Source organism: Oncorhynchus kisutch, unplaced genomic scaffold, assembly GCF_002021735.2.
Source record: "Oncorhynchus kisutch isolate 150728-3 unplaced genomic scaffold, Okis_V2 Okis03b-Okis08b_hom, whole genome shotgun sequence".
NCBI lineage: Eukaryota > Metazoa > Chordata > Actinopteri > Salmoniformes > Salmonidae > Oncorhynchus > Oncorhynchus kisutch.
In genome coordinates, this window is record NW_022261980.1 from 8,383,010 (window position 1) to 8,403,420 (window position 20,411).

The 20,411-nt window shown below is 45.9% G+C and overlaps 1 protein-coding gene across 1 annotated transcript in view; it reads left to right on the forward strand.

Moving 5' to 3' along the window:
• Positions 1 to 20,411, forward strand: part of glceb (glucuronic acid epimerase b) — an 80,183-nt gene that overhangs the window by 35,739 nt on the left and 24,033 nt on the right. Inside the window, exons 2-3 of the mRNA XM_031812519.1 lie at positions 385 to 478; positions 15,566 to 16,086. Of these exons, the coding sequence (XP_031668379.1) occupies positions 15,579 to 16,086 (508 nt within the window). The 5' untranslated portion in view covers positions 385 to 478; positions 15,566 to 15,578. The remainder of the gene's footprint in view (positions 1 to 384; positions 479 to 15,565; positions 16,087 to 20,411) is intronic.

A 20,411-nucleotide genomic window follows, 5' to 3' on the forward strand; every position in this document is an offset into this window, starting at 1 on the left:
CGGAGGCCATTTATCAGCAACCATCACTCCTGTGTTCCAATGGCATGTTGTGTTACCTAATCCAAGTGTATCATTTTAAAAGGCTAATGGATCATTAGAAAACCCTTTTGCAATTATGTTAGCACAGCTGAAAACTGTTGTTCTGATTAAAGAAGCAATAAAACTGGACTTCTTTAGACTAGTTGAGAATCTGGAGCGTCAGCATTTGAAGAAGTTGAGCCTCGCGCTTCAACGCTCTTAGATCTTGTTGAAATTGACCCACTATGCTGTTTACTTTCTGCGTACTGGGATTTGTCGTAATGTTACGGTTCCCAATTTCATTTAAAAGTGAACATTTTAAGTGTTCACACTGCTCGTCAATGTGATGTGATGTTTTTGTTGCAGGTGGTGAGGAGTCGGCCAGATGAACTAGATCCAGGGGAACCCGTAGCCGGGGACATGACTGATCCGTTGGCTGTTTTCTGGTGAATGGATTAGGGTGAGTACCTACAGTGCCTTCAAAAAGTATTCATACCCCTTGACTTATTCCACATGTTGTTACAGCCTGATTTCAAAATGTATTTTTCTCCTCACCCATCTACACACACTACCCCATAATGACAAAGAGCAAACATGATTTTTGAAAATGACAGAAATAGCTCATTTACATAAGTATTCACACCCCTGAGTCAAATGTCAGAATCCCCTTTGGCAGTGACTACAGCTGAGTCTTTCTGGGTAAGTCTATAAGAGCTTTCCACACGTGGATTGTGCAACATTTCCCTATTTTTTTTATTTTTATAATTCTCTAAGTTCTGTCAAATAAGATGTTCATTATTATTAGACAACCATTTTTAGGTCTTGATATATACAGTGAGGGAAACAAGTATTTGATCCCCTGCTGATTTTGTACGTTTGCCCACTGACAAAGAAATGCTAAGTTTATTTGAACAGTGAGAGACAGAATAACAACAAAATTGAGAAAAACGCATGTCAAAAATGTTATAAATTGATTTGCATTTTTAATGAGGGAAATAAGTATTTGACCCCTCTGCCAAACATGACTTGGTACTTGGTGGCAAAACCCTTGTTGGCAATCAGAGGTCAGATGTTTCTTGTAGTTGGCCACCAGGTTTGCACACATCTCAGGAGGGATTTTGTCCCACTCCTCTTTGCAGATCTTCTCAAGTCATTAAGGTTTGGAGGCTGACGTTTGGCAACTCGAACCTTCAGCTCCCTCCACAGATTTTCTATGGGATTAAGGTCTGGAGACTGACTAGGCCACTCCAGGACCTTAACCTGTTGCGTCGAGCAATCTCGTATCCGAGAGCGTAATTATAGCCTCAAGCTCATTACCATAACGCAAGGTTAACTATTCATGAAAATCGCAAATGAAATGAAATAAATATATTGGCTCACAAGCTTAGCCTTTTGTTAACAACACTGTCATCTCAGATTTTCAAAATATGCTTTTCAACCATAGCTACACAAGCATTTCTGTAAGAGTATTGATAGCTAGCATAGCATTAAGCCTAGCATTCAGCAGGCAACATTTTCACAAAAACAAGAAAAGCATTCAAATAAAATCATTTACCTTTGAAGAAGTTCAGATGTTTTAAATGAAGAGACTCTTAGTTAGATAGCAAATGTTCAGTTTTTCCAAAAATATTATTTGTGTAGGAGAAATCGCTCTGTTTTGTTCATCACGTTTGGCTAAGAAAAAAACCTGAAAATTCAGTCATTACAACGCCAAACCTTTTTCCAAATTAACTCCATAATATCGACAGAAACATGGCAAACGTTGTTTAGAATCAATCCTCAAGGTGTTTTTCACATATCTATTCGATGATCAGTCATTCGTGGCAGTTTGGTTTCTCCTCTGAAGCAAATGGTAAAATCCACGCAGCTGGAGATTACGCAATAATTGCAACGGAGGACACCAACCGGAGCACCTGGTAAATGTAGTCTCTTATGGTCAATCTTCCAATGATATGCCTACAAATACGTCACAATGCTGCAGACACCTTGGGGAAACGACAGAAAGTGTAGGCTCATTCCTTGCGCATTCACAGCCATATAAGGAGACATTGGAACAAAGCGCATTCAAAATCTGGGGCATTTCCTGTTTGAAATTTCATCTTGGTTTCGCCTGTAGCATCAGTTCTGTGGCACTCACAGATAATATCTTTGCAGATTTGGAAACGTCAGTTTTCTTTCCAAAGCTGTCAATTATATGCATAGCCGAGCATCTTTTCGTGACAAAATATCTTGTTTAAAACGAGAACGTTTTTTAATCCATAAATTAAAAGAGCGCCCCCTATATCCAAGAAGTTAATGTGCTTCTTCTTGAGCCACTCCTTTGTTGCCTTGGCTGTGTGTTTTGGGTCATTGTCATGCTGGAATACCCATCCACGACCCATTTTCAATGCCCTGGCTGAGGGAAGGAGGTTCTCACCCAAGATTTGACCGTACATGGCCCTGTCCATCGTCCCTTTGATGCAGTGAAGTTGTCCTGTCCTTGAAAAACACCCCCAAAGCAAACGTACAAAACCAGCAGGGGATCAAATACTTTTTTCCCTCACTGTATATTTTCATGCAGATTTAAGTCAAAACTGTAACTCAGCCAACACCCAGTGTAGATTTGGCCTGGTATTTGAGGTTATTGTCCTGCTGAAAGGTTAATTAATTTCCCATTGTCTGGTGGAAAGCAGACTGAACCAGGTTTTCCTCTAGGATTCTGCCTGTGCTTAGCTTTATTCCTTTTTTTTTTAAACTCCCAAGTCCTTGCCAATGACCAGCATACCTATGATGCAGGCACCACCTGCTTGAAAATAGGAAGAGTGGTACTCAGTAATGTGTAGTGTTGGGTTTGCTCCAAACATAACGCTTTGTATTCAGGAAAGCAAGTTCATTTCTTTGCCACATTTTTAGCAGTTTTACTTTAGTGCCTTGTTGGAAACCGGATGCATGTTTTGGAATATTTTTATTCTGTACTGGCTTCCTTTTCACTCTGTCAATTAGGTTGGTATTGTGGAGGAACTACAATGTTGATCCATCCTCAGTTTTCTTCTGTCACAGCCATTAAAATCTGTAGCTGTTTTAAAGTCACCATTGCCCTCATGGTGAAATCCCTGAGCGGTTTCCTTCCTCTCCGACAACTGAGTTTGGAAGGGAGTCTGTATCTTTTGTAGTGACTGGGTGCATTGATACACCATCCAAGTGTAATTAACAACATCTCCATTCTCAAGGGGATATATTGAATGCCCTTCTTGGTCAGGCATTGGAAAACCTCCCTGGTCTTTGTGGTTGAATTTGTGTTAGAAATTCACTTCTAGACTGAGGGACCTTACAATTATCTTTATGTGTGGGGTACAGAGATGAGGGACCTTACAATTATCTGTATGTGTGGGGTACAGAGATGAGGGACCTTACAATTATCTGTATGTGTGGGGTACAGAGATGAGGGACCTTACAATTATCTGTATGTGTGGGGTACAGAGATGAGGGACCTTACAATTATCTGTATGTGTGGGGTACAGAGATGAGGTAGTCATTAAACTTATTAAACAAGTGTTTCCTCCTGAACTGATTCATGCTTGCCATAACAAAGGGGATGAATACTTATTGACTCAAGACATTTCAGCTTTTCATTTTTGGATTAATTTGTAAACCTTTCTAAAAACCTAGTTCCACATTATAGGGTATTGCATGTCGGCCAGCGACAGTCTAATTTTGAATCCATTTTAAATTCAGGCTCTACCACCAATGTGGACCAAGTCCAGGGGTGTAAAATACTTTCTGAAGGCCCTGTACCTGTCATTTTCCAACAGTAACTTACTTTGGAACCATAGAACTGCATTAATGCTGACCCAATCTGACCTGATCTTAATTGAGTAAGCAGAGCTGTGGCGGATTTCCCTAAACCCAAACCGTATCAAGTTGATAGCAAAAGGAAAGGAGAAGTCTTTGAACGTGCTCTGGATTCATTAGCCTGTATCAGGCTGGTAATTGGAAGTCTGCATGGAGCGAGAGGACAGGACTTGGGTAGATTCACAGACACTGATCAAAGCTGTGTCCCCTACGGCCCCACGGGTTGCTTTTTTTATGCCACCTCTTCCTGCAAAAGACTCGCCCGGAGGGGATATGTCACATGTTCAAGGTCCCAATACCTGTAACCCTGCTATGTCATGAGGTTTTAACCATGTAAGCCTTACTGTGGAAGGATCCCATGTCCTGCTGCATCGCTGAATCATTTTCTGTTATGCTGCTGCAGAGGCTACATGTAAGCCTTACTGTGGAAGGATACCATGTCCTGCTCCGTCCCTGAATCATTTTCTGTTATGCTGCTGCAGAGGCTACATGTAAGCCTTACTGTGGAAGGATACCATGTCCTGCTCCGTCCCTGAATCATATTCTGTTATGCTGCTGCAGAGGCTACTTGTTGTGCACTGCTTATAAATGATGTGCAAAGGTCACAGTAATGGTATTGAAGAGTGGTTATTTTTCTGTCTCTTCTCCAGTTGATTAGGAGCGTGTTTAATCCCCCCTGTAGGTCTCTAATATTGTACGCTTTTTGGTAATAACCTGCCTAATCCCTGGACTAGTGACGGGTTGGACCGAGACATTGACTTCAAAGCAATTTCCTCCATTCTCTGCCTGCTCTGAGAGATATAAACAATGTTTCATTGTGCAGCACTAATGTGAAATTACTTCTTTGTTGGCCACATCGAAGTCAATTTGTTAGCTCAGTGTGTTTGCTATGGTGATTCAACAAATGGAATGTAATAGAGAGAAGAAACCCAGTGGAATGCAGGGCCAATGCCAGGTAAGAAAGACCTGGTGCTTAAGTCTTGTGTTATCAGGGCACAGACGGTGAACACCGGCTGGCTGGTACAGACCTTCCTCAGCTAAAATCAGCAGAACACGTCTGTACTCAATTATATAGGCCCAGCTTTAGAGGATAAATCCTACATGTAGATATCTCAGCCTTACCTGGCCTTGAAACGGGCATCATTTTTTCAATAATAAAAAATAAAAAAAAACTCATTTTCTACATTTTGTAAACGCCCATATGACATTCTGGGTTGTTAGAAGTCTGAAGAATATCGTCTTGGAGTTCTCACACAGTAAACTCCTTTTAACCCCTGTATTAATCCAAATACACATTCTCACAGGGTTAGACTAGAATAGCCTATAAGCTATTCTGTTTTCCACTGCAAACATCTGGATAGGAGTTTTGATTTGATTTGAATAAGACTCCTACTGCAGTCCAATGTGAGGTCTGCTGGGCACTATTGGAGTGGCGAGGGCATCCACACCCATGCATGATTAACAAGGCTGGAGGCCAGCAGGGTATCGAGCTGCTGGAAGTCCTGCTACTCCCCTGAGAGGCCTGGTGAGATGGTAACTGGAGATTCGCACTACTCTGGAAAAACGGGTTGGCCTTGAGGTTGGACTCTTAAAAACGTAAATTTTTTTAAATAGAGCTTCTGCTTTGACAAATCTCTTTTCTGAACTTCTTGAAATATTTGTTAAAATATGATGACTACCATGTTAGAATGGTGAATCCCTTTGCACTCTGATTAATTAATTAATTAATATCATTATTTCACAAGGTGTAGTTGCAGGATGATCTCCTTCTCTGCAAGATGATCTATATCCAGTCAGTGTCAGAGACACAACCTTTCCACCCAGAGGACTGGCATCCTTTAGTGAAGATAGCACCAGATTTGCTTTCGTGTGCCAACGTCTGATTGGGAGACACCTGCCTCTGTGACTGGCAGGTGATGGAGCAGGTGTTTTGGGCAGAATGTGAACTCATTGCTAACAGAAGATGTGTTTTAATATGTGATGAAGGGCTAGCTCTCTCCCCCTGTCCCCCTCTCCTTCTCTACTCCTCTCCTCTGAGATACAACTCGCTGTGACGGTGTGTTCTTACGCCCAGGCAGCAGCAGGCATCTGAAGACTTGAAAGGGCAATGTGTAGGGGTGTTACCACGATTACAGAACAGACATTTGAATATGTTGTGGATGGTACATGCACTGTGCTGCATATTAATACTCTGTCATCAGTGTGACTTATTCAAGCTGAGCTGCGGTCGCTTCCCTTGTGTTGAGGCACCACCAAGGGAGAATTTGGCCTCAACCTTGGTAGTGATGCTGTCAACGCCTAAATGTTACTGGGTGAGCCATGCATTAACTGATGAAGAGGAGTGAAACGACCTACAGTGGAGCACATTTTATGGGAGGCGTGTTTGTCTTTTCTAACGAGCTGCCTCACACACACAGACACAGACACACACACACACAGACACACACACGGACACCCTTCTCATCTCCGACACAGTAGGAGTTAACAGGCCCCTGAGCTCCAGTCAGCCAGAGCTTATTTACAGCAGTCTGAGCCCCTGCCTGAATTCACCCAGAGACCACTGAAAATGTCATGAGTGTGTAGTTGGGGCAGGTTGCACAAACACGGGGACTTCTGCTCCGATACCTCCCCAAGGGCAGCTCACCAGCGCTGGGGCGTTATCGCAATGATGGCTGTTACATTTTTTTTCCCCACCAGAAAACAGCAGAGGGATAAAAACAACAGCCTGCTCAACCCAGGGCTCTGCTGCTACAGTGGTCTGCTCAACCCAGGGCTCTGCTGCTACAGTGGTCTGCTCAACCCAGGGCTCTGCTGCTACAGTGGTCTGCTCAGCCCAGGGCTCTGCTGCTACAGTGGTCTGCCCAACCCAGGGCTCTGCTGCTACAGTGGTCTGCTCAGCCCAGGGCTCTGCTGCTACAGTGGTCTGCTCAGCCCAGGGCTCTGCTGCTACAGTGGTCTGCCCATCCCAGGGTTCTGCTGCTACAGTGGTCTGCCCATCCCAGGGCTCTGCTGCTACAGTGGTCTGCCCAACCCAGGGCTCTGCTGCTACAGTGGTCTGCCCATCCCAGGGCTCTGCTGCTACAGTGGTCTGCCCAACCCAGGGCTCTGCTGCTATAGTGGTCTGCTCAACCCAGGGCTCTGCTGCTACAGTGGTCTGCTCTACTGCTACAGTGGTCTGCCCAACCCAGGGCTCTGCTGCTATAGTGGTCTGCTCAGCCCAGGGCTCTGCTGCTACAGTGGTCTGCTCAACCCAGGGCTCTGCTGCTACAGTGGTCTGCCCATCCCAGGGCTCTGCTGCTACAGTAGTCTGCTCAACCCAGGGCTCTGCTGCTACAGTGGTCTGCTCAGCCCAGGGCTCTGCTGCTACAGTGGTCTGCTCAGCCCAGGGCTCTGCTGCTACAGTGGTCTGCTCAACCCAGGGCTCTGCTGCTATAGTGGTCTGCCCAACCCAGGGCTCTGCTGCTATAGTGGTCTGCTCAACCCAGGGCTCTGCTGCTACAGTGGTCTGGCCATCCCAGGGCTCTGCTGCTACAGTGGTCTGGCCATCCCAGGGCTCTGCTGCTACAGGGGTCTGCCCATCCCAGGGCTCTGCTGCTACAGTAGTCTGCTCAGCCCAGGGCTCTGCTGCTACAGTGGTCTGCTCAGCCCAGGGCTCTGCTGCTACAGTGGTCTGCTCAGCCCAGGGCTCTGCTGCTACAGTGGTCTGCCCAACCCAGGGCTCTGCTGCTACAGTGGTCTGCCCAACCCAGGGCTCTGCTGCTACAGTGGTCTGCTCAACCCAGGGCTCTGCTGCTACAGTGGTCTGCTCAACCCAGGGCTCTGCTGCTACAGTGGTCTGCTCTACTGCTACAGTGGTCTGCCCAACCCAGGGCTCTGGTGCTACAGTGGTCTGCCCAACCCAGGGCTCTGGTGCTACAGTGGTCTGCCCAACCCAGGGCTCTGGTGCTACAGTGGTCTGCCCAACCCAGGGCTCTGGTGCTACAGTGGTCTGCCCAACCCAGGGCTCTGCTGCTACAGTGGTCTGCTGCTACAGTGGTCTGCCCAACCCAGGGCTCTGCTGCTATAGCAGTCTGCTCAACCCAGGGCTCTGCTGCTACAGTGGGCTGTCATGAAGGGTTTATTCTGCTCTGGAACCAGCCGGGAGATAAGCCGGTAGCTAGAGAAAGTCCAGAATTTCCAGAGGACTGCCATTAAAAAGGTCTGCTGGCATGAGTATTGTTTTTCCACCCTCTTGGTATTCACGCATCACTTGATATAGCCTAAGCATACCAATGAAAACATACTTTCAGGTGCTTGTGAGATGGGCTTCCAATAATCTTGGTGCTGAATAATCACTAGCACCCTTTGTGTACTGCAGATGGGGGTTTTGGTATGGAGGCAAAGGTCGTAGGACATGAATGCTTTTGCCTAAACGGGAAAAAGATAATGACAGGAAAATGAACTTAAATACTGCAGGATGTGCTTCCTCATCCCTCCCCATGTTATCAGTAAAACAACACAAACCCTCTGCTCACATTGGAAGAACGCTAGGCCCACTTGTTTTGCTCTTTCCGCAGTCTCGTCATTATAAACAGAACTTGTAGTAGGAGATTGGCTTTAGCAGGCGTACTGTAACTAAGTAGCCAATCCAACCACCCCCTTTTTTGTCTTCTTGCTGTTGTGTGAAGGGTTAAAGTATCCCCCCTTATTATACATGCACATTAAACTAACTGGCCAGCTGGTATGTTGGCAGTCTGTTGACGTTCCAAGGCAGAATGAGATACTCTTGAGCACGGTGTATCCTGGGTAGTTGTGAAGCAGCTGTTATTGCATCCAGAGATTTCTGACACGTTAACAATGCAGCGCAGCTGCTGCCAGCATTCACCCAATGAGCAAACGCCTGTCATCGGAGCTGGCCTATGAGTGATGTCAGAGATGACCGGAGAAGCTGCGGAGCAATTGGAACTCGGAGACCTCCCTCCTCATGGCTTCTGTGTTTACAGTCCCGAGACCTCGGATCACAAAGATACTTCTCAACACGTAAACCCCTTTCAACATATCGAACCAGCCAAGGTTCGACATGGACCCCTTCAACATATCGATTGACCTCTGCTCCAACCAGCCAAGGTTAGACATGGACGGTTGAAGCAGAGGTCAATTGACATGTTAAATGGGTCCATGTCTAACCTTGGATGGTTGGAGCAGAGTTCAATCTGTATTTATTTTACCTTTTATTTAATTAGGCAAGTCAGTTAAGAACAAATTCTTATTTTCAATGATTACCTATGAACAGTGGGTTAACTGCCTCCTTGTTCAGGGGCAACCTTTCGGTTACTAGTCCTACACTCTAACCACTAGGCTACACTGCTGCCCCTTTTCCAAGGTTAGACATGGACCCCTTCAACATATCGATTGACCTCTGCTCCAACCGTCCAAGGTTAGACATGGACCCCTTCAACATATCGATTGACCTCTGCGCCAACCGTCCAAGGTTAGACATACTATTATGTCTCTGTTGGTCTTCAAGGACTGTTTGTAAGTTTTGACAAAGCTCATGTTGCCTAGAAGAAATGCGTTGTATTTCAACCAGCTTTTGAATGAGATGATTTTCAAGTCTTGGCAAGCCTGGCATGCACCTGCCTCTGCTCTATTCCTGGGACTTAAATGGCCTGAAGAGTTGGACGGTATATCTGATGAACGTTCTATCAAGCTCGCCGTAGTCGTCTAACCCCACCTGGCTGGGCAGGTTGGGCCCAATATGGCATGTCGTCCCAACCCCTTGGAAGCCAACACAACACCACATGTAGTCCTACATCATCAGCATGCTAGCAGCAGCAGCTGCCCTCTTCATTTTGTCTCATCATTGATGCCCAGTCAGTGTTATAAAAAACTCTGAGTGGAAGAGTTCTGACAACCATAAGGTGACCGGAGCCAAACCATCCAATCAGAGCAGAGGCCACTAAACCTGAAAGCAGTCCTTTCAGACTCCACAGTCCCTAGTGCCAGGGCCAGCCTTCCTCCTCCCACCCCTGATGGCCATTATCGGGACAGCATCTAAAGACAATGTAGCCCCTATGCTCCCAGGGGCCAGGTTGCCAAGGCTGGGGTGGAGGCCAAGGGCAGTCGATGTTCTCACATTACTGAGAACCCCCCCCACCCCTTATCAAGGCTAAAGGCTGGGCTGTTTTAAGCTCAGTGGATAACCCCCCCCCATACACACATTTATCAAGGCTAAAGGCTAGGCTGATTTAAGCTCAGCAGTATGCTTAGCAGCATTTCAATGGAGTCCTTCATTTCCTCCTGTGTCTCATCCCTCCCCCTTGGCCCCCTGGGAAGGCCATGCATCACCAGGATGAGGACGGAGAGTGGGTGTGAACTCTGGCCAGAGCGCCGTGGCGACGGATGAACTCTAAGCATACTGAGAGGGCATTTGGTCATGTGTGCTGGCCACAGATTGATGCGCTCATTTTAAACGCAGGTCCCATGCCGCTGTGTCAAATTTTTAAGTATCTTTCAATTCTCCGAAGCAGGACGTTGGCTCATTTAAGCTAAAAAGCTCCACTCACCCCCCCCCCCCCACACAATCTGTCAGGCATGGAGGGTTTTTATCCTCAACAGCCTTGTACTCCCTATCCGGGTTGTTGTCTGTTGTTTTGGAGTACTTCCCCTCTAAGTCTGTAGTTCAAATCGTGGATATTACCAGAGGGATTACATCTGTGCAACACATCCGTAGTCAAGCTGATTGCCCTTGGATTACACAGAGGCCCATCCATATCTCATGCACTTAAGTGGATTTGGGCCGAAATGATCCATGAAAACACTGCTACTGTCTAGTCCACTAGATAGAGCCTAGTGGTGTTGTCTGAACTGTAGTTAAGTCGTACATAATAAATAGGTTACATTCACAAGTGAATTGAAAGATGCTACAGGTTTTTATTGAAATGGCTCTTTTTCCAGAACCTTGAGGAGATCTGTTTTAACAGTCTGATCATATGAATCACAAGATGTGGATTCATGAAAGGTGGTGAGAGAGAACGTGAATGAAAAACAAGCAATGCGATATAAGTTCTAGATTTATCCTTGCCCACTTGTCTAGTCACTATGGTCTTGTCCTGGTTTTAGGCAGGCTGTGATTGGCTGGTCTCAGTGAAGCCTAGTGGTATAGCCAGTAGCCATGCCACTGACTGAGCTCTGCCGGCAGCACACCATCTAATAAGATCCAATTATTTATAGTCAGGCCCTGACAAGATGGAGACAGTCTGCTTATCTTTCACTGTGCAGTCCCCAGGCTTCCTCCCAGAGTTCTCATCATTGTCAGAGCTCCCAGCAGCCCAATCATTCATCTCTCCACTATGCTGACTTTTCTCCAAATATCAATGATACTTTTATTCATACAGCAATATTTGACATATGACACTTAAAGTTGGTAACTGCAAGTGCAGAGTTCATTTCACCCTCCAGCAGTTGATACTTGGAGAGAACCATGTGCAGACCTATTTCCAAATGGAAGTGCTCGCTATTATTGGAAAGTGTGTTTCTAACCCACCCCATACTGCTCATGTATTTGCAGCAGCTATTGTTAGAACACGATCATTAACACGTGATCTTCAGGGTTTATATTGTGAGCTGGGTTACTAACACCAGGCTGTATGTATACAGTACCAGTCAAATGTTTGGACACACCTACTCAAGGGTTTTGCTTAAGTTTTTTACTATTTTCTACATTGTAGAAATAATAGTGAAGACATCAAAACGATGAAATAACACATATGGAATCATGGAGTAACCAAGAGTGTTCAACAAATCAAAATATATTTGAGATGGCCACCCTTTGCCTTGATGACAGTTTTGCACACTCTTGGCATTCTCTCAACCAGCTTCACCTGGAATGCTTTTCCAACAGTCTTGAAGGAGTTCCCACATGCTGAGCACTTGTTGGCTGCAGGCCAGGTCATCTGGTGCAGCACTCCATCAATCTTCTTCTTGGTCAAATAGCCCTTACACAATCTGGAGGTGTGTTTTGGTTCATGGTCCTGTTGAAAAACGAACGATAGTCCCACTAAGCGCAAACCAAATGGGATGGCGTATCGCTGCAGAATGCTGTGGTAGCTATGCTGGTTAAGTGTGCCTTGAATTTTAAATAAATCACTGAGTCACAGCAAAGCACCCCACACCATCACACCACCACCACGGAGATCATCCGTTTACCTACTCTACATCTCACGAAGACATGGCGATTTGGAAGGAAAAATATTGTTTTCTTGGCCCAAGAAAGTCTCTTCTTATTAGTGTCCTTTTAGTAGTGGTTTCTTTGCAGCATTTCGACCATGAAGGCCTGATTCACGCAGTCATGTTGAGATGTCTGTTACTTGAACTCTGAAGCATTTATTTGGGCTGCAATTTCTGAAGCTGGTAACTAATGAATTTATCCTCTGCAGCAGAGGTAACTCTGGGTCTTTCTTTCCTGTGGCCAGATGGTTTTTGCGACTGCACTTGAAGAAACTTTCAAAGTTCTTAATGTTCCGTATTGACTGACCTTCATGTCTTAAAGTAATGATGGACTGTCGTTTCCCTTTGCCAAGAACAGTTCAAATAAGCATAGTATAGACTTGGTCTTTTACCAAATAGGGCTTCTGTATACCACCCCTACCTTGTCGCAACACAACTGATTGGCTCAAACGCATTAAGAAGGAAAGAAATTCCACAAATTAACTTTGAACAAGGCACACCTGTTAATTGAAATGCATTCTTGAAATGCATGCTGTTTGAGAATGCCAAGTGTGCAAAGCTGTCAAGGCAAAGGGTGGCTAATTTGAAGAATCTCAAATATAACACATTTTTGGGGGGGGGCTACTACATGTGTTATTTCATAGTTTTGATATCTTCACTATTATTCTACAATGTAAGGGGGGGGGGAACTAAAAACCCCGTGTCCAAACTTTTGACTGGTTCTGTATATGTTTCCTTTATTTCCTCCTAACCCCTCCCCTAATTGGAGTAAACCAATCAACAACAACACTTAGGTTTCTACTTCCAGCTTATACATCTTTCAGCTCCCCTCCCCTCCACCCCTCCCATCTAGTTCTGAACACCATCCAGTTTTGGTTTCTATTTGGTATATATTTTTCAGCTGTGATGTTTTACAAAGGTTGTGAACCTTTCTATTCTCATAGTGTCTACAGATTGTAAATAAAATAAACATTTTTTGCTAAGAGCATTATTATATTATTGATCATTTGACTGAGATTTTCAATCACCCAGCACTCAAGGCTGTTCTTAAGAGTAGCCTATCCTGCCTCATATCCTGCCTCATATCCTGTATCATATCATGCCTTTACTCTACACTCTTATTAGAGAGAACTGGAACCTCCTAACTCCTGTTGTCCTTGTCTGGCTACATGCTTGTCCTTGGTGTATAACTTTGTTGGAGACGACCATTATCGTTGTAATTTGACTCGGCGTTGCTAGGGCAGATAGATTGCTCCCATTGTGGAATTAATGCGCATTCATTGTGTTGACCTTTAGCTGTGGCTGGATTAAACTGAAGCATTGAGATGCTGTTGGAAGTAATGATTTTCTACCCTCTCTCTCTCTCTCTCCTCCTGTATTGTGGGAAGGCCGAGTCTTTGTCGTTGCTGCATCTGCAACTCCTAGCGCCGTAAGCTGTAATTAGTGAGGGGGTTTGCCTATTGATTTCTCTCAGGACGATGGAAATGCCAGAAACAACATGGCAGACGACGTGAGTCTCGGACCCGCGCTGATTGGCACTGTTAATCGGATGAATGAATTGACGCGTCTCGTTGGCCTGGTAGACGTCGACTCCAGCCTTTATCTAGTTTTGACCCTCACCTCAAAGCGTTTCAAGTTCTTAATTACCGTTCTCGTAGACAAAAGTGTTTACCCACAACCAAAGAGGGACTGTCTGTGATCCACTATTTGAAAAACACTATTCTAGCTATTTACTGCTTGTTCACTCTCCACCCCTGTGCTCATTTAAAACTGCCAATGCTGACATGCGTTATGTGAATTGGTCTATGCAAGCCTCTGAAGTGGTAGTTGAATGTTTTCCATTCCCAACCCTCAAGCGAAGCAGCTGCAAAAGGCGTACAAAAACAACTAATTGCAAATGCTGCTCGTCATCACATTTACCATAATGCTGGTTCCTTTCCTCAAGTTAATCTGCATTCGATTCTCATCAACTCATCTGCAGATGCTCCTCAATCACCTTGCATCTCCTTAAGCGGTTTAGTCTACTTTGTGTATTCCTTAAGTGATCATCCGTGAGCTGTGGAGCCCAAGCCTGTAGGCTCTATTTAGAACCGGGAGCTGTGGAGCCCAAGCCTGTCGGCTCTGTCTAGAACCGGGAGCTGTGGAGCCCAAGCCTGTCGGCTCTGTCTAGAACCGGGAGCTGTGGAGCCCAAGCCTGTCGGCTCTGTCTAGAACCGGGAGCTGTGGAGCCCAAGCCTGTCGGCTCTGTCTAGAACCGGGAGCTGTGGAGCCCAAGCCTGTCGGCTCTGTCTAGAACCGGGAGCTGTGGAGCCCAAGCCTGTCGGCTCTGTCTAGAACCGGGAGCTGTGGAGCCCAAGCCTGTCGGCTCTGTCTAGAACCGGGAGCTGTGGAGCCCAAGCCTGTCGGTGTAGAGCAGTAGGCTAGTGTTGGAGTGACTATCTGTGCTGTTTTTCCCCACATCCCAACACCTCTCGTTTGTCTCAATGAAGCTCCCAGATAACACGTTGCATGTGTTTTTGTTGAAGATGTTGAGGGCCACACATATGGTGACAGTAGTAGTGGTACAGCAGAAGTACAGGGAGTATACAAAATATTAAGAACACCTTCATAATATTGAGCCCCCCTTCCCTCAGAACATCTTCAATTTGTCAGGGCATGGACTCTACAAGGTGTTGAAAGCGTTCCACAGAGATGCTGGACCATATTGACGCCAATGCTTTCTTGGCTGGTGTGGTATCCAGATAGTCATTCCAGCCTTGTGTCATACGGGGATATTCAGTAATATCGGCACTGATCCCAAGTGCCGTGGATTTTAAACCCCACTTATACTCTGCAATCTGAGGATTAGCAATGCTAACAAGTACATGTAAAATCCCATAGAGAATGCTAATGATCGCGTTGTGAATATTTTTGTACAGTTTCTTACTGAACTAAGTAACTCAATGCTACACAGTTTGCTGCACAAAACAAATATTAGCCAGCGAGGCTCTTAATCCAGGAGTCACTCTAGAGTAGAGAGAGAGGAAAGGGGGAAAGGTATTTATGGGGTCATAAACCTCACCTACAGGCCAACGTCATGACATACCTTTGGCAGAGATTAGACTTTCTGGGTAAGTCTCTTAAGAACTTTCCACACCTGGATTGTACAACATTTGCCCATTATTAAAAAAATATATATAGTCTTCAAGCTCTGTCAAATTTGGTTGTTGATCATTGCTAGTCAACCATTTTTCAGGTCTTGCGATGAATTTTTCCAAGTAAATTTAAGTCTCAACAATAACTCAGGAACATTCACTGTCTTCTTGGTGAGTAACTCCAGTGTAAATTTGGCTTTGTTTTAGGTTATTGTCCTGCTGAAATGTTAATTAAATGACGATTTAATTCATTTTAGAATAAGGCAGTAACGTAACAATGTGGTAAAAGTTAAATCCCAAAGGCACTGTATGTGTCTTATATACTTAATGATGTCCAAGGATACTATTAATAAGTCTCTGTTTCCCCTGTGCAGGTGTGCTGTGACCATGCGTTGCCTGGCGGCCCGGGTCAACTACAAGACCCTGATCGTCATCTGCGCCCTCTTCACCCTCCTCACCATGCTTCTGTGGAACCGCTGCTCCAGCGACACCGCCCTGCGCTTCCTCCCGCGGGCCCCGCCGCCACCCCCCAGCGCCAAGGTGGGTGACGCCAGCATTAGCAGCCAGCAGCAGCCCCCGGAGCCGCCGCCCATAGTAGGCGGAGCTGCCGGCATCAAGTACGAAGAGATGGACTGCCTGATTAACGACGACGTCACGATAAAGGGTCGGCGGGACGGTGCTGAAGTGTACTTTCCTTTCAGCTGGCTGGAGAAGTACTTTGAGGTGTACGGCAAGGTGGTGCAGTACGACGGTTACGAGCGCTTTGAGTTCCAGCACAGCTACTCCAAGGTGTACGCGCAGCGCGAGCCCTACCACCCGGACGGCGTCTTCATGTCCTTCGAGGCATACAACGTGGAGGTGCGCGACCGCGTCAAGTGTATCAGTGGAGTGGAAGGTGAGTCGAAGCCCTTGAGGCACCAACATTGATCCGTGACACTGTCCACGAGAAAAGGCATTTTATTGCACCAACCACATTACAACCTTTATTTTGCTTCACCTGACGCACAGGAAATCAGAGCTATCCTTTAATCGCATTAATTACTACTTATTGATCAATACCATCACGAATGTATGGCCTTATAAAATCTTATTTGTTTTTCCCCAAATTTAGTTTTCTTTGTTTGGTTTTTCAAGGTTTCTATAATTCCCAAACAAAATTGGATCTTTTTTTTATTTTGGGTTGTAGTATGAACCAACAAGAGACTGTTTGCTTAGCGATGTTTGTGTAGCGCTCTTGTAGTTTGAGAGTTTGCAAAGCAAATGGCCACTGGATTGATGGAAATGGTCATGATATCATTCTGCCAGGTAGCCATAGGCTACTTTGGTAGACATTTTAAATGGGAAGGTTTTTGGGAAAGCCTTTCCATCTAACAGAAGATGGTTATAATTAGCATCATCGCTAACGGCTACACAATGTGCAGGCATACACTCGCTCCGCAGACACGGGCATTCATCGCCACGCAGACACGGGCATTCCTCGCCACGCAGACGCGGGCATTCCTCGCCACGCAGACACGGGCATTCCTCACCACCCAGACACGGGCATTCCTCGCCACGCAGACACTGGCATTCCTCGCCACGCAGACACGGGCATTCCTCGCCACGCAGACACGGGCATTCCTCGCCACCCAGACACGGGCATTCCTCGCCACGCAGACACGGGCATTCCTCACCACGCAGACACGGGCATTCCTCACCACGCAGACACGGGCATTCCTCACCACGCAGACACGGGCATTCCTCACCACGCAGACACGGGCATTCCTCGCCACGCAGACACGGGCATTCCTCGCCACGCAGACACGGGCATTCCTCGCCGCCCAGACACGGGCATTCCCCGCCGCCCAGACACGGGCATTCCCCGCCGCCCAGACACGGGCATTCCCCGCCACGCAGACACGGGCATTCCTCACCACACAGACACGGGCATTCCTCGCCACGCAGACACGGGCATTCCTCGCCACGCAGACACGGGCATTCTTCACCGCTTCATAAAGTTGCAGGAAAATAAGAATCACTGATGCATTCTGTTCTAGTCTTGTCTTTGGCAAATTAATTAGTTTTCTACTAAGTTCAATACATTTTTGAATATCCGTTTTAATATCTGGATTCCGTGATTCCGTCATCATTCTCCTCAATGTGGATTTTATCGGCCCTGTGAATGGTCCCACCACAAGACCAGGATTGGAAAAATTCTGTGAATAGTCAAATGTAAAAAAAAAAAAAGCAAAGTAGCCCAACATTCATTGCCTTTGTCCTCAACTCCATAAACAGGGACCAGGAAAGGAACCACTAAGCTCTATCACACACTAGTTTATACATGGCACGTCAGGACCAGCACTTAGTGGTTGTGTGCAAAGCAGTCTGAACGGACCCGTCTTAAAGGACAGTGTCCGTACGAGTTTAAGAGCCATTCAGCTGCACCGTCCGTAGGAGAATTTTCCAGGAAACCAGGCTTGAGTAATCCACCTCTGGCCCCTTGTGAATAATGCACCATCAATTGAGTTGCATTAAGCAAATGAAACTGGGATTTGATCGTGCAGATCACGAAACCTGATTGTGGCAACTTAATGGAGCACTATTTTGTGCTTGTACCGATACACCGGGGTCTCCTGTTTCACAACGTGGAGATGGACTATTGGTAGACAATGGAGTGTGAGGGTCTCCATGTGTGGGTACCTGTGGTTTTAATCTCTGATCAGATATCTGTGTGGTGAGGATGTCGCTTATTTTCTGTGTGAGTGTTTGACACCTACAGCACCCGATGTCACAAGAAGGCCAAAAAGATCATCGACATCAACCACCATCAGCCACGGCCTATTCACCCTACTATCATCCAGAAAGAGATGTCAGTACAGGTGCCTCAAAGCTTGGACCGAGAGACTGGAAAAACAGCTTCTATCTCAAGGCCATCAGACTGTTAAATACCCATCACGAGCTGGCCTCCACCCAGTACCCTGCCCTGAACTTACTCACTAGCCGGCTACCACCCGGTTACTCAACCCTACACCTTAGAGACTGCTGCCCTATGTACATAGACATGGAATCACTGGTCACTTTAATAATGTTTACATACTGTTTTACCCATTTCAGAAGTTTATACTGTATTCTAGTCAATACCATCTGTTCTACTGTTGCTGTATATATATATATAACATCCGGGAGTCGCCTCTTCACTGTTGACGTCGAGACTGGTGTTTTGTTGAGGACTTGTGAGGCTTCGGTTTCTCAAACTAGACACTAATGTACTCTTGCACAGTTGTACACCGGGGCCTCCCACTCCTCTTTCTATTCTGGTTAGAGCCAGTTTGCGCTGTTCTGTGAAGGGAGTAGTACACAGTGTTGTATGGAATCTTCAGTTTCTTGGCAATTTCTCACATGGAATAGCCTTCATTTCTCAGAACAAGAATAGACTGACGAGTTTCAGAAGAATGATCTTTTTCTGGCCATTTTGAGCCTGTACTCGAACCCACAAATGCTGATGCTCCAGATTCTCAGCTAGTCTGAAGGCCAGTTTTATTGCTTCTTTAATCAACAAAACAGTTTTCAGTGGTGCTAACATAATTGCAAAAGGGTTTTCTAATTATCAATTAACCTTTTTTTAAATGATCAAGTTGGATTAGCTAACACAACATGCCACAATGTCTACACTGTATTTCTGATCAATTTGATGGTATTTTAATGGACAATTTTTTTTACTTTTCTTTCAAAAACAAGGACATTTCTAAGTTCAAAATCAACATTCGGTATCTGGTGTGGCCACCAGCTGCATTAAGTACTGCAGTGCATCTCCTCCTCATGGACTGAACCAGATTTGCCAGTTCTTGTTGTGAGATGTTACCCCACTCTTGCACCAAGGCACTTGCAAGTTCCCGGACATTTCTGGGGGGAATGGCCCAAGACCTCACCTGCAGATCCAACAGGTCCCAGACGTGCTCAATGGAATTGAGATCCGGGCTCTAAACTGGCCATGGCTGGACACTGACATTCCTGTCTTGCAGGAAATCACACACATAACGAGCAGTATTGTCATGCTTGAGGTTAATGTCAGGATGAGCCTGCAGGAGAAGGGTACCACATGAGGAAGAAGGATGTCTTCCTTGTAACGCACAGCGTTGATTTCCTGCAATGACAGCAAACTCAGTCCGATGATGCTGTGACACACCGCCCCAGACCATGACGGACCCTCCACCTCAAAATCGATCCTGCTCCAGAGTACAGGCCTCGGTGTAACGCTCATTCCTTTGTTGATAAACGCAAATCCGACCATCGCTCCTGGTGAGACAAAACAGCGACTTGTCAGTGAAGAGCACTTTTTGCCAGTCCTGTCTGGTCCAGCGACGGTGGGTTTGTACCCATAGGCGAAGTTGTTGCTGGTAATGTCTGGTAAGGACCTTCCTTACAACAGGCCTACAGGCACTCAGTCCAGCCTCTCTCAGCCTATTGCGGACAGTCTGGGCACTGATGGAGGGATTGTGTGTTCCTGGTGTAACTCGGGCAGTTGTTGCCATCATGTACCTGTTACATGTGGTCTGCCACTGCGAGGACGATCAGCTGTCAGTCCTGTCTCTCTGTTGCACTGTCTTAGGCACCTCACAGTACGGACAATTTATTTCCCTGGCCATATTTGCAGTCCTCATGCCTCCTTGCAGCATGCCTAAGGCATGTTTACGCAGATGAGCAGGGACCCTGGGCATCTTTCTTTTTGTGTTTTTCAGAGTCAGTAGAAAGGCCTCTTTACTGTCCTAAGTTTTCATAACTGTGACCTTAAATGCCTACCGTCAGTAAGCTGTTAGTGTCTTAACGACCGTTCTACAGGTGCATGTTCATTAATTGTTTATGGTTGATTTGAACAAGCATGGATAAGTGTTTATACCCTTTACAATTGTTAGATTTGTTCCTTTCCAATCATCATTGGCTCATTGGTGAAATTAGCATTTTGACTATCTTTAATTAAATAATTAAAAAAACCTTTATCAATGCAATTGCAGACAGAAGTTGACAAACAGCACCACCAAATTCTGCGTCAAACACAAGGTCTCAAGTTGTTTTATTAAACCGAAGCCCCGCCTTAGTGATGTCACTGACTACGTCATTACCTTTTTACTCCTGAGACCAAAACCCTGCTTGCATAGCTATACAAACAGAGTTTCAGTGTTTATCTAAAAGCCCCCCCCCCCCCAAAGCTGATTTATTGTGGAATGTCTGAGTAGTCTCTTA